The 14171-nt window shown below is 41.8% G+C and overlaps 1 protein-coding gene across 3 annotated transcripts; it reads right to left on the bottom strand.

Annotated features, from left to right (window-relative positions):
• Positions 1–2663: 2663 nt before the first annotated feature.
• Positions 2664–5983, bottom strand: LOC105503703 (granzyme B). Of its 3 annotated transcripts, none has more exons than XM_011930712.1 (5): positions 5822–5983; positions 4632–4779; positions 4040–4175; positions 3566–3826; positions 2664–2922 (listed from the first exon to the last, which is right to left on the bottom strand). In XM_011930712.1, the coding sequence occupies exons 1-5, from the start codon at positions 5976–5978 to the stop codon at positions 2779–2781; spliced, it is 846 nt and encodes a 281-aa protein (XP_011786102.1). In that variant the 5' UTR covers positions 5979–5983; the 3' UTR covers positions 2664–2778. The 3 variants fall into 3 exon arrangements, with proteins under 3 accessions (XP_011786102.1, XP_011786103.1, XP_011786104.1); XM_011930713.1 differs by having other exon boundaries at positions 3761–3826; positions 5822–5891; XM_011930714.1 differs by lacking the exon at positions 3566–3826 and having other exon boundaries at positions 5822–5889.
• Positions 5984–14171: the final 8188 nt, after the last annotated feature.

The following is a 14171-nucleotide window of genomic DNA, read 5'->3' as shown; positions in this document are numbered from 1 at the left end:
TCAGTCAGTCACTACCCTTTCCTGAAACTTTGTTTCTTTCTTCTTGCTCAGAAGTGGATAAAGGCCTACAACAGTGGTTTTCAAACTTGTTTTAAACCACAGAACCATTTCCCCAAAGTAAGTGTCATACCTAAACTGATTATGGATGTGACCAGGCAACTTTAAAAAATACTATTATTTTGTTTTGCTTCCTGCATTTTCCTTTTCCAATGAAGGAGCCAAGTCATTAGTATTTGTTAGGTGCAGGGATATTTTTTTTTCAAGTTCCAAATCAGAAACTGTGTGACACCCACTTATTTTATAAAAGTGCCCAAGATTAAGAGATTGAGTTGCGGCTGGGTGTGGTGGCTCACACCTGTAATCTCAGCATTTTGGGAGGCCGAGGTGGGCAGATCACTTGAGGTCAGGAGTTCAAGACCAGCCTGGCTAACATGGTAAAACCCTGTCTCTACTAAAAATACAAAAATTTGTCGGGTGTGATGGTGCACGCCTGTAATCTCAGCTACTCAGGAGGCTAAGGTAGGATAATCGCTTGAACCCAGGGGGCACAGGTTGCAGTGAGCTGAGATTGCACCACTGCACTCCAGCCTGGCTGATCACAGTGAAACTCTATCAAAAAAACACAAAAAACAAAAAACAAAAAAAAAGGGGTTGTGTTGCAGCATGCTTAGTGCACACTGAGATGAGAAAGGGCATGACCTTGATAGTTACATGATCCTAGAGGGAGATTTTACTCCATGCCTCAATCGTGTAGTGCTGTGTGTATTTGGGACAGAGAGGCACTAACCTAGAGCCAGTACTTCTGTTCAACTCCCAGGCAGTACTCTATATTAGCGGCAAGACCTTGGAGAGGTGACTGCTGGGAGTGTTTAGCAGGGTGAGCTTAACACAGGGCAACTCTCATTCAACAAAATGTCATATACACTATCGGTGACCTCCAAGCCAAGAACTTCCTAACATTCACAAGTCCAGGTAGTTTTGGAAACTACAAATGTAGCAGTAATCAAGTGGCCTAAACAATAGAGGCATTGCTCCATTTTCCCAGCCTGCGTGAGCCTTCCTGATTCTAGTTTCATTCTGTACAGGCAGGAGCTTGTGTAATGACAGGGATTATGCTTCTGGTGGTCCAATCAAATGGGTGTTTTTCCTACAATTTGAATCTTTATAATAACGTTCATCCTTGCTACTTTTTAAACAAATGAAAATAAGCCTGCCCTAGTTGTCTTCTTCCTGCCCTGCTACGCTTCCCCTAGGTGAAGACGATGCTCCATTGAACAGTTTGACAACTTCATGTCTGGAGAGTAAATGATTAAAGTCGTTTTCAAATCCCATACATTGCTGTTCTGGAGTCGCACATGACAATATTCATACAAACTGTATGAATATCTGGCCTCTTCTTCATATCTTCCCACTTAGGATACCCAGAGACCCATGTGGTTCCCTAAGGGCCTTGCTACTGAGATGCTAGGCCACCGCATGCCCTGGCAGAGAGGGGCCTCAGAAAAACCGGAAATAAAAATAAGATACAAATACTTTAATCGCATGGATTTCCATATACGTCTCGATCTTGTGAACTAATCTGAAGGATAGAAAGGGAGTGAAACAATTTGGATGGAAATTCTCAACATTGTCAGTTTCACTTGGGTTCAGACGATAGAGTCTGTTATTGTGTTCTCTTACTATCCTCTATGCCTGGTACATAGTAAGTGCTCAATGAGTATTTGTTTGTTGATTCATAGAAAAGATTGTGCTTTCCAGTCCTTCTGCAGAAAGGAGTCCTTTTGAACCCAAGGGGCTGATGTAGCCCAGGTGGCTAGCAGGGAATCTTAGCCTAGAGGCCAGCAGTGACCAAGAGGAACAGGTTTAAAGAGGCTCAGCCTGCTGACTGCCCAGGTGGGCAGTGAACCTTGAGTGTATGGGAGGACACTGGGCTGGATGGGAGGGGTTGAGCTGGCCCTACCTAGGGGAGAGATGGAGCCAAGAGTTGGAGAGAGACCTTGCCAGCCTTGTCCTCCGTGGGTCTTACCTGGTGCCACACAGGCCTGGTTTTTCTGAGGCCCCTCTCTGCCAGGGCATGAGATAAGCTGGCATCTCAGTGGCAAGGCCCTTATGGAACCACATAGGTCTCTGGGTATCTTAGGTGGGTAGATATGAGGAAGGGCCCAGATCAGGTCAGTGTGGACTGGAGAGGACAAAAGTTGGTGGATTCTGAGAACACTCAGCAGGGATGAAGAGAAGGGGCAGCCAAGAGGCTGGAGGATCAGTTGAGCTTTGAGCTCAGAGGAGGGTAGAGAAACTAAGCCCAGGGGAGAATGAGGAGCCCCAGTGGGGGATGAGGAGTTAGGTCCCATGGTATTATCCCTTTTTTCTCTGTCATGTAACACTGGAGAAGGAGGTAAGAAGTTTTCGCTAAGCCCCAGGACCAAAGTGGTCCATGTTGTCTCCTGATGGTGCTCAGCTTCAGCCCTGGCAGAAGGGCAGGCCCTGGAGAAACTGGTGTGGATAGGAAAGAGCTGAATATCAGCTTTGCATGGGGGTTTGGGGAGGTGGCAAGGGGTGAGGGGAGAGGAGAAAGCAGAAGACAGCAAAATTGTGTTACTGGCCTGCATAGCACAGAACTGGTGCCTGCGAATGAGGGTCAATGAATAAACAAGAAACCAGCCTTTCCACTCAACTAAGAGGTATTTATTCAGTTGCTGGCACCTCTCCCAGTGTAAATCTGGACTCGGCTCCGAGGAGGTGGCTCATCACAGCGGGGGCTTAGTTTGCTTTCTGTAGTTAGCGGCGTTTCATGGTTTTCTTTATCCAGGGTACAAAGCTTGAGACTTTGGTGCAGACTCGTGGAGGCTTGCCATTTCTTTGTCCGTAGGAGACAATGCCCTGGGCCACCTTGTTACACACAAGGGGGCCTCCAGAGTCCCCCTGTGAATAGAGAGTGGAAGGACTGAGCTGATGCTCCTCTGGGTCCTGCCCTTTCTGCCACCTCAAGCCCCCGCTTAGAAAAGGCCAACTTGCACAGCATGCATGTGGGAGATGAGAGGGCAGGGCAGGCTGCTGGTGGCCCCCAGCTGCCAAGCTCTGGCTCTGGACATTGTTACTGCTTCACCTCATCCCAGCGGCCAGCCTCCGTCATCTCCCCTAGATCCTGGGATCACAGGAATGTGGGACCGTTGGCTGTTTAAGGCCCCAGAAGCGGGCAAGGAGGGCTGATATCCACCATGGAGGACCAGCCCATTAACCACGTTGGGTACTGGCCTCTGAAGACACACCTGGTTATAATTACTGCACTCCCAGTGGGCACAGTTTCCTAATATCTGTGACCTGGAGTGGGTAGAGTATTGCAAATTCATCCTTCCAAAGGAGCACCATCCACTCTAAGCCTCCTCGTAAGTTTGCAGAGGCCCTAATTTCTACCCAGCTCTGTCTAGTCCCCTTTTCTCTTTCCAGAGAGAAAGATCACAGTTTAGTGGGTGAAGGAGTCCCCCACTACTTAGGTCTGCATGTCTCAGATCTTCCCCAAACATTTTTCTCCCCAGAGCCAATCCAGGCAGATACATAGTCTCACCTTAAAGGAAGCCTTTTGAATCTTTGGGTCCCCCACGCACAACTCAACAGTACTGTCGTAATAATGGCCTAAGTGGGATTTGCACGTTTGATCTTCCTCCACTGTCAACTTCACCTCCTGCAGTGTGTCTGAGTATTTTCCCATGGGGGTCGTCTGTCCCCAGCCGGCCACACTGCACGCCTGCCCTGGCTTCACCTGGGCCTTGTTCCTAGGTAGCCTGAGGGGCTGCACAGCTGTGGTCCGCTTGGCTTTTCTCTCCAGCTGGTGGGGAAGAGGCAAGAAAGTCCAGGTCAGCCAACGAACTTCTGGGCCCTGACACAGTGATGGGACTATGCTGTCTTCCCTCTCCTCTGAGGCACAGGAATTAACCAAAAGGCCAGGATGGAAAGGAGGGAAGGGCCTGCATCACAGTGGGAGTGGAACCAACTGGACTTCTTGCTCAAGAAGAGCAAGAGTGGCAGGAGTGTGCCTCACCTGTAGTAGCATGATGTCACTGGAAAATTTCTCAGGATTATAGGCTGGGTGGGGGATGGCTCTTTTCACAGGGATAAACTGCTGGGTCCGCTCCTGTTTGTTGATATTGTGGGCCCCCAAGGTGACATTTATGGAGCTGCACAGAAAGCAGAGTGAGGATGGGGGCGGAGTCACAGAGGATACAGCCCAGAGACAGTGAAGAGCAGGTGACAGCTGGGGCAGGGCTGCAGCTGAGGGGAAATTAAGGGGACAGTCTGTCCCCAGGAATTGGAATTCTGGTAATTGCACCATGTTTCTCAGGGGTCGGTTCCCCCTTGAAACACAGGTGGAATTGCTTCAGTTTGTATTCTTATGCCAAAGTATGCCCCCAGTTCTAAATTTGGCAGGCTTGGTCACTCTGCTGTTTCTTACTTCAGCAGCGCCTCTGGAACCAACCTTCCCCCCTCTCCACAAACTTACCTGCCCTTTTCTCACCCTCTAAGGAGCCCTCCTGGCATATGTGTTCCCAGGAGCCCAAGGAGCTCCTTGGGAAGAAGGCAGGGGTCTCTGTGGAGTGTTTCTAGGAAGGTATGGGCTGTTTTCTGCTCCTCACCTTCCCCAACAGTGAGCAGCTGTCAGCACGAAGTCCTCTTGTATCAGGAAGCCACCGCACCTCTTCAGAGACATCTGATCCCAGATCGTAAGATAAGCCATGTAGGGGCGGGAGTGGGGCTTGACCTCATGTCCCCCGATGATCTCCCCTGAAGGAAAAGTCTCTCTGCTTGTGTGCACCCATGGAATCTGCTGGGTAGGCACCTGCTTGATGGCTCCAGAATTCCTGGGCATTTGGGAACCTGGGATAGCCTGGAGTTGGGAGGGGCCTGGAGGAAGAGGTTTCAATTTCCTGCTCTGTAAAAGGGAAGAACAGCAGACTTTGGTCTGTAAATCTTTCTTCCATATGTAGTTGAAGGCAAGCATACCTGTCTTAGGGACAGTGAAATCCCAGAGGCTCCTGATCATTCCTTTCCTGACTTTGCTTTGTTTCAGGTGAGTTTCCAAGACCCTATGAGTCCCATGGTTTCTAGGATAGTGCTGCTTTCTAATGGCCAGGGCATAAGTGGAGGGATCTAGATACTGTCATATCCTATTTGCTAGAGCCTGACATGTAGTGGGTGCCCAATAAATGTTCATGGCTGCATGATGGACTGGCTCCAGTTAGCCTCTGGATGAGGGCTGACAGAGCAGTGCTGGTGGAATTCTAGAAAACAGGGAAGTTCGGGCTTGCCATAGTGCCTCATTCTTGGAAAGAGGGGAGCCACCAAAGGCCAGGGAAGAAAAACAGAGTTGGAGAATGGGACTGAGCAAACACATTAACAGTGTTCTGAGGACAGTGATTGCACCAGTTCTGCTGTCAGCTGAGCTCTGGGTTTCTCTCCTAAGTAGACGGTGAGAGAAGGACCTGTGTTATCCCAGAAACAGAAGCCAGGCCTACTCTAGAATAATTTAATATTTCTCTTTTCTAGTTTCTCATCCTCTGCCATTTACTTCTAGGAAAGTCCCACTCTCCAGGTGACAAAGGTGGGCTCTGGAGAGGGGATAGTACCCACTGGCTCTTCTTGAGAACGGCCTTCTGCTCTGCCATTCCTGCTGATAGCTTATCCAGCATCACACCTGGGGGGTCTTGGTACAATGGGAGCTGGAGTTCAGAACATTCCTGGTAGATAGATGGATCAGGAAAGTGGGGAAAGGGCAGGAGACCTATGGGATGGGGTTGGGCCCCCGAGGGTGGAGACGATCACTCACCTGCATCTGTCCTGGGCAGCAGGAGGAAGGCCAGAAGGAGCAGGATGGGTTGCATCTTCTCAGAAAGGCTGTCCTGGTTGGAGCTGCTGTTGTTTCCTCCTTGCTCTCTTTTAGCTCTTGGGAGAGGGAAGAGGTGGAGCAGGCTCAGTGACTTCATGTTCCCCTCTGGTTTTGTGGTGTCTCATCACAGACTTTCTGTGAATGCTGCCCACCCCCACTGCTTCTGCCTGATGACGTCCTCTGGGTGCTTGTGTGAAAATCGTGCAGTGACCACATCAGCACCCACAGCTGATGACTCAGAGTAGACTACCTATTCAGCCCAGAGCAGGAACCCAAGCATATGAAGTGAACTGTAGGATGTGGTATCAGCCAGTAGAGGTACTGAAGCACCAGAAACCTGAGTTCTCAGTGATAGAACCCCAATGCCTTAAGGCCATGCTGCTAAATCTATCAGGATAGTTTCTTTAGCAGTTTGTGCTAGAACCAAGCATGTTGGAGATGTGTCTCCTTCCCTTAGAGAGCTGACCATCTGGTTGAAGAGACAAATGCCAGGAGCCAGAGTACAGTTTGGGGAGGGCTATGGTAGAGCAATACACAAGGTAGTAACAAAGTATGGCCACCATCTACTAGACCCATCTAGCAACCCATTTATTATCATAGCTTCCTTTCTAGGGAATTTCTAACACCCTTTATTTAGTTACAAATGTTTAGTGTGAGAGTTCACCTCTTTTCTGAATGCTTTCAATAAAAGTCCTGTACTTGACATTTTATTGGGCTGGATTAACGAATTGCTAGGAGTTGAATCCACTTTGGGTAGGCTGGGGTCAGTCCACTCAAGCCACTAGAACCAAGAATGAGAAAGGGCTGGTTCTCTAAAGGACGTTTGTAATGCTAAACTGCTGATACCATGTGAAGTGAGGAAGCATGCCAGGCAGCCAAAGATAAGTAGTTGTCTTTTTTAGTGTTCTATCTCCTGTCCAGAGAGCCACACTTCTTACATAGCAGGCTTAGCACATAATAGGCACACAGCAAACATTTGCTAAACAAACTACACTAATGCTATCATTATGATGGATATGAAAGATGGTTGTTTCTAAACAGCCTGTGCCCAATTCTATTAAAAAAACAACTAAATCTCTCTATGTGATTTGATTATTGTGATTTGTTTCCATCTTCGTATTTTCTGTATTTTACAACTTTTCTACGAAGAATGGTATATCTCAAAATATAGAATTCCAGTGTAAATGTCTTCCTTGTCAATAGCGAGCCAACTACATTTGTCAGACTTCTGTTTTTTGAACCTAGCTTGCCCCATAGTAGACGTTTTAAAAATATATTTTTTTTCTGATTATAGTCATAACATATGTTTATTAAAAAAATTTGGAAAGTAGGAAGGGAAAATATCACTTATTAATCATCTCCCACAGATTGACTGTTACCATAAGCAGTATGTTTTAAATACTTGGGATCACATTGTACAGACAATGCAATTTATTTTATCCTTGCTTAACCCTACAAATTAAGCATTTTCCCCATGCTTGTAGAAATCTATTAGTCAATACAACTATAGTCTTTCTTTCCTAGGCATTAAAAAATTTAACATGCAAGTAATTTTTAAATAATTTGAGCAAAGAGAAAATAATTAAAGTTACCTAATTTCTCATAATTCACTGATAACCATCTTTAATGTCTTGAAGTATGCTCTAGCACATTTTTTCTCATGTAATATCTGTCTTTTTTAAAATTAAAAGGGGATTATGCTAAACATAAGTTTGTGACCCATTTAAAAAATTGAGGTAAAATTCACATAACCTACAATTAACCATTTTAAAATATTCAATTCAGTGACATTTAGCACATTCAAAATCTGCAGCCACCACCTCTGGATATTTCATATAAACAGAATCACACAATACATGACCTGTTGTAGCTGGCTACATTCACTTGTAATAACGTTTTTGAGATTCATACAAGCTGTAGCACATGCCAGTATTCATTTTTTTAATGGCAAAATAATGTTCCCATTATGTTTATACCACAAGTTATTTGTTCATCTGTCAATGGACATTTGGATTGTTTCCATCTTTTGGCTATTGTAGCTAATGCAGCAATAAACATTTGTGTACAAATTTCTGCGTGAACAGTATGTGTTCAGTTCTTTTGAATATATACATAGAAGTGGAGTTTCTGAGTTATGTAATAATCTTATTTTTAATTTTTTAAGGAACCACCAGACTGTTTTCCACATTGGTTGTACTCTTTTATAATCTTATCAGCAACATAGGAAAGTTCCTATTTCTCTGCATCCTTGCTGACACTTGTTATTTTAAAATGACTATCTTCATTCTAATGGGTGTAAAGTAGTATGCCACGTGGTTTTGATTTACATTTCCTTTATGACTAATGATGTTGAGCATCATTTCATGTGTTTGCTGGTCATTCGAGTATCTTCTTTGGGGAAATGTTGATTCAACTCCTTTGCCCATTCTTAAAATTGCATTGTTTTTGTTTTCATTGTTGAGTTGGAAGAGTTCGTTATACATTCTGGATACTAAGTCCTTATCAGATATGTGGCTTGTAAATATTTTCTCCCATTCTGCAGATTGTGTTTTCATTTTCTTGATATTGTCATTTCATGTGCAAATTTAAAGAAATTTATGAATTCAAATTTATCAATTTTATCTTTTGTTCTTGTGCTTTTGGTGTCAAATCTAAGAATCCATTGACAAATCAGAAACCTTGAAGATTACTCCTGATTTCTTCTAATAATTTTCTGGTTTTGGCCCTTATATTTAGAGTTGATTTATTTTAATTATTGTATGTGACATGAGATAGGAGTCCACTAGATTATTTTGCACGTGGCTATCCAAATTGTTCCAGCACCATTTGTTGAAGATATTATTCTTCCCCCACTGAATGTTCAAGACCCCCTTGACAATCCTTATCAAAAATCAAATGGTCATAAATGTTGAATTTATTTCTGGACTCTGAATCTATTCCATTGATCCATATGTCTATCCTTATGCCTTTGCCATGCTGTTTTAATTATTGTAGCTTGTAGTAAGTTTTGAAATTGAGAAGTGTAAGTACTTCAACTTTGTTTTTCTATTTCAATATTAGTTTTGCTTTTTTGGATCCTATGGAATTACATATGAATTTTAGGATTGGCTTTCCATTTCAGCAAAGAAGACCATATTAAATTTTGACAGAGATTGCACTGAATCTATAGATTGCTTTGGGAAGTATTGCCATTTAACAATATTAAGTATCCCTATCCATGAACATGGGACATCTTTCCATTTAATCAGCAATTATTTGTGGTTTCTACTGTACAATTCTTTCACTTCCTTGGTTAAATTTAGTCCCATGTATTTTATTCTTTGGGATGTTATTATAAATGAAATTGTTTCCTTAGTTTCTTTTTTTAATTGTTCATTGTGGGTTTGTGTATAGAAACACAACTGATTTTGTACCCTGAAATTTGTTGCATTTGCTTATTAACTCTACTAGTTTTTGTGTGGATTATTTGGGATTTTCTTTATATACAGTCATGTCATCTGCAAATAGAAATAGTTTTACTTCTTCCTTCATAATTGGATACCTTTTATTTCATTTTCTTACCTAATTGCTCTGTTTAGGAATTCCAGTGCAATATTGAATAGCAGTGATGGAAGTGAGAATCTGGTCGGATTTTCTATTTCTTTTTGAGTTTTTTTTTTGGCAGTTTCTGTGTTTCTATTAATTTGTCCATTTCATCTAGACTATCTAATTTGTTGGTGTACAAATGTAGATAGTATTCTTGTATAGTCCTTTTAATTTCTCTAAGTTTGGTAGTAATGTCTCCACTTTTATTTCTGATCTTAGTAATATAAGTCTTCTCCAAACTTCACCATCTCCTATATTTTTCAGGGCCCTGGGGAGAAAAATTAAGGAGGGGTTGAAGAATAAAAGTCTTTTGTCTATATCTCTGATGTTAGATTCTGAATCTGTCAGAAGAGAGAGGTACCTCAGTGGCTACCATATGGTGATGGAAAAGTTTATTCAGATTACACACTCTCTTCGCTTTTATTCCTTATTTCCTGATGTTCTTTCTCAATCTGTAGAAGAATGTCATGCCTTGTCCATGAAAGGAAATACTCTTGGGTATTAGCCTTTCACTGAACCACAGCTAGTCCCTTTTGGAAGTGGCCAAGGCCAATCCTTATAGGTAAATGAGAACAGCACAATGACATGACATTCCCACACTCATACATGACATTTGATTCTGATGTTGTGGCCTGATTTCCCTGAGCTTGATCATTCTTTTAAGTCATGGCAAAATCAGAACCTACAGGCATAAAGAGCCAGAAGTTGGCCCCAGATTTCATTTGACCATGAGACTCAATTCTTTTTTAAAAAAAAAATTTTTTTTTTTTTTTTTTTTTTTTGAGATGGCATCTCGCTCTGTCACCCAGGCTGGAGTGCATTGGTCCGATCTTGGCTCACTGCAGCCTCCACTTTCTGGGCTCAAGGGATTTCATGCCTCAGCCTCTAGAGTAGCTGGGATTACAGGTGTGTACCACCATGCCTAACTAGTTTTTGTACTTTTAGTAGAGACAGGATTTCACCATGTTTCCCAGACTGGTCTTGAACTCCTGGCCTCAAGTGATCCACCCACTTTGGCCTCCTGAAGTACTGGTATTGCATGGGATTGCATCACACTTGTCCTGTAGAGAAGAAATTCTTGTCTCAGTTAAAAGTTATCTCTGCATTCCTATTAGAATAGGATGCTAGTCAGAATTTCTGGGATATGTACATAAAATAAAAAATAATTTGATATAAAAAAATCTGTCAGCAAAGAAGAACTTAGGTAATGTATTAGAGTGGAGAATGTGGTATTTCCATTTTGCCTCTGTGGTAGTAAGGATTGGGAAGAGGGCAGAGATGGGAAGAGAAAATTGTTTCTAGGACAGACATACATCTATTATTTTTCTGGAGTTTGAGTATCCACTAGAACACCCTTTAATTTTCCCTTATTGCCTATTCTTATCATTGCCCAGCCACCATCACAAACAAAAAAGGATGGAGAAGAACAAGGTCTGGATGTTGGGTTGGGGATAATTCAGTAAAACTCTGGAGTGGGTAAATGTCTGGTGTGGATGAAAAGAGGCCTATGGAAGAAGGAGGAGTAGAAGTGGGTTTGAGTGAGAACAGTGTGCCCACCTCCACCAAACTGGGAGCAAGTGTGACATTACAGACTCAGAAAAGTAAATTGGCGTGGACTGCACTTCTGGTTGGGAGCAAGCTGAAAGACAGCAATGTTCTGAGCTGTGATGTCACTTTCGATGTGACCTTGGGCCATTCTCAAGACCCTCCCACATCCCCCTAACCTGGGGGTTTTTATGTTCCCAGGGCCTTTGCCCACCAGGGCCACTGCCCTTTCCCAAAACATCTTGTTTCCACAGAGTCTAAAGTTCACACCCTAATGTTCTGGAGTGATGGACTCTGTCTTAAATACCTTGTTTACAGCCTCATGCTGTGCATTTTTTTTTTTTTTTTTACCACGTCTGCATGGGATATGGCAAAGGGTTTGGTTTAGTGTAGGTAAAAAGAATGCTACAGAATCATTCGCTAGAACCTTTAGCATATGATTGCAAAGTTGGTGGGTCTTTCTGTTTTTCTCTCTATCTCAAAGTTCAGGGCAAGTATAATAATAAGTTATTGTGTTTGAAACAAATTCATGCTTAAGCATTCTTATGTTATATCCCCTATCTGTTCTCCAGTTGTGGTATGACATCTACTTGTGGACACACTCTGCTTTCTGGTTTTTCTGTTTCTGATTAGAAACTCAAGAACAATATGAGAAACATACCTGAAAAAAGCGGAAGATCTGGATCATTCCAGCCAGCACTTCAAAGTCTGCCAATGGGAAATCAAGTCTTGTAGAAACCTACAGGGCCTCTCAGAGCATTTTACCAGTGGAACTGTGGCAGGGTGACTGATTGTGGAACCAATGACTACATTATTCTTTCTGTATTCTCTATGCTGAATCATTTGCCAGAACTTCCAATATATGATTGCAAAACTAGGCTTTTTTTTAAATGTTATCTTGTCTCAGATTTCTAAGCCTGGAAGATTGAGGCTGTTACTGAAAGATGCTTAATTAACCAAGGCATCGAGCTCCAACCACGAGGCTTTGAGGAGTTTGATATCTAGCTCCTTTTGGCATCATATGCTAAGACTGGCTGTGAGGCTTTGAGAATCTTAAATACCTGCACACTGTTCATAAGTGGTACTCTAAAACTCCTGAAGAAATAACGGAGACTGGAATTAGTGGGATTAGCTTGTGTCCTTTGGCTTAGCCTCTTTCTCTCCAGAAATTTCACTTTTGGTTCAGTTCTCACAGGGAAAAAAGTCTTGTCCAAAGATGGTGTCTACCCTGGGCTCCACTGTGTATCCCAGAGGAAAGTGTCTTTACTGTGGAATGGACTAACAGTTGACTCATGTTGGGAAAAGGTGAGCTGGGGCACAGGCATCTCATACCTAGCTTCAAATAATCTGAGGTTCTCATTTGGTAGCAGAATTAGTTGTTTTGAGCATGACTCTGGTGAAGGAGAAATCAAGGAAGAGGGAAAGAAAGGACATTAATATGAATCCCTATCTTGTGTTACAAAGCATATAAAAGGGGGTTTGTATATGTTATCTCATAATCTGTACATGCCGTATGGCAGTTAACTTTGATCACATTTTAAAATGAAAGACTCAGAGATATTAAGTGATGTGCTCCAGGTCACATGGTCACATGGTTACAAAAAGTGTGCATGCACACACACACACACACACTACATGTGTGGAAAGCTGCAAATTTTCCTCTCTATCAGTCTTAGCAGTGAGGAAGCTACTTCTAAGTTGCCAATTTCAACTCAGCAAAGCAAAGTACCCTCACAATTAGAGTTCTCGTGGGAATGGCTGTTCTGGTGAGCCCAAGTACTTTCTCTTCAGGGAGTTGTTGCAACAGTGGCTGGAAAACATCTTAGGGCAACTGGGAAGTTATCATGAGCATGCACATAAGATCTTTTAAGACCTCTTGCAACTGTGAGCATTTGTCTCTCAGCTGGAAGATATCTGATCTGGGATTCGATTGCCAATTTCTGGGCCTTTTACCATCATGTATCAAAAGAGGATATTGACTACAATAGAGGTTTTAAAATGTTTTTAACTATAGAATCCTTTCTTCAAATGGATTATGTATGTGTTAAGGTAGCTTTTAGAAATCGTATGTCTATATTTATCTATATTCTGTATACCTAAACCTAAACCTATATCTCTATCTTTACATAAGTATTTACATGTATACTTAAATATACATAATTATCTATATTCATTTTATATATAATTACAAACACACAACACATGGGTATATGTGTGTGACATGTATATGCATGTTCATAAATATGTGTATGTGTTTGTCTGTTTAGTTGTTGTATATTTTTGTTTGTTTTGATGGCTTCATTTCCTTTTCCAAGCATGATCTTGGTACATTTATCTCAGGAGTATTTTCAGCACTCGAACAGAAGTTGTGAAGTCAACTACTCTCTCCTTATTATGCAAGTGGCCAAGATAATTAAGATATTCTGCTTGAGATCTTGAAATTACCTGGCACATATTTCATGCAAACTTTAAGATAACTGGAGGGAATAAGAGAACATGAAGTGTCATAATAGATATGATAAAGAACCAAATAGACCTTCCAAAAATAAAAAGTGAAATAAAATTAAACACTAAATGAATAGGTTTTCTTGCAGATTGAAGACCAACAGAAAAGAGAATTATCAACTGAAAGAACAATCAGAATAAATTATTAGAGTACAACACACAGGAAACAAAACTAGTCCAGTAACTAGAAACTACTAAAGGAAAATGAACACTTTTTATATAGGATGATAATCACAATTCCTATTGGCATTCAAAAAAACAGAATAGAATTAAAATGCAAAAATGTTGGGAGACAATAAATGAGGTTAAAAGTTCTAAGTTTCTTGTATTTTCAGGGAGGAGGGTAAACTATGGATGAAATTTAGTTTTGATAGGTTTAACAAAATACGCTGTAATTTTGCCTTTCATTTTTAGTTTACATGTAATTAATTGTACATATTTATGGGATATAGAGAGATATTTCAAATACATGTACACAATGTGTAATGATAAAATCAGGGTAACTAGCATATCTGTCACCTGAAACATTTATTTTTTTTTTTGTGTTGTGAACCTTCAACATCCTCTTTTCTAGTTCTTTGAAAATATACTATAAATTATTGTTGCCTATATTCACTCTACAGGGCTATAGAGCAGTAGAACTCATTCCTCTTAT

This window comes from Colobus angolensis, unplaced genomic scaffold (assembly GCF_000951035.1).
Source record: "Colobus angolensis palliatus isolate OR3802 unplaced genomic scaffold, Cang.pa_1.0 Scaffold88, whole genome shotgun sequence".
In the NCBI taxonomy this organism is placed as follows: Eukaryota; Metazoa; Chordata; class Mammalia; order Primates; family Cercopithecidae; genus Colobus; species Colobus angolensis.
This window is presented reverse-complemented; position numbering and strand designations above follow the sequence as displayed.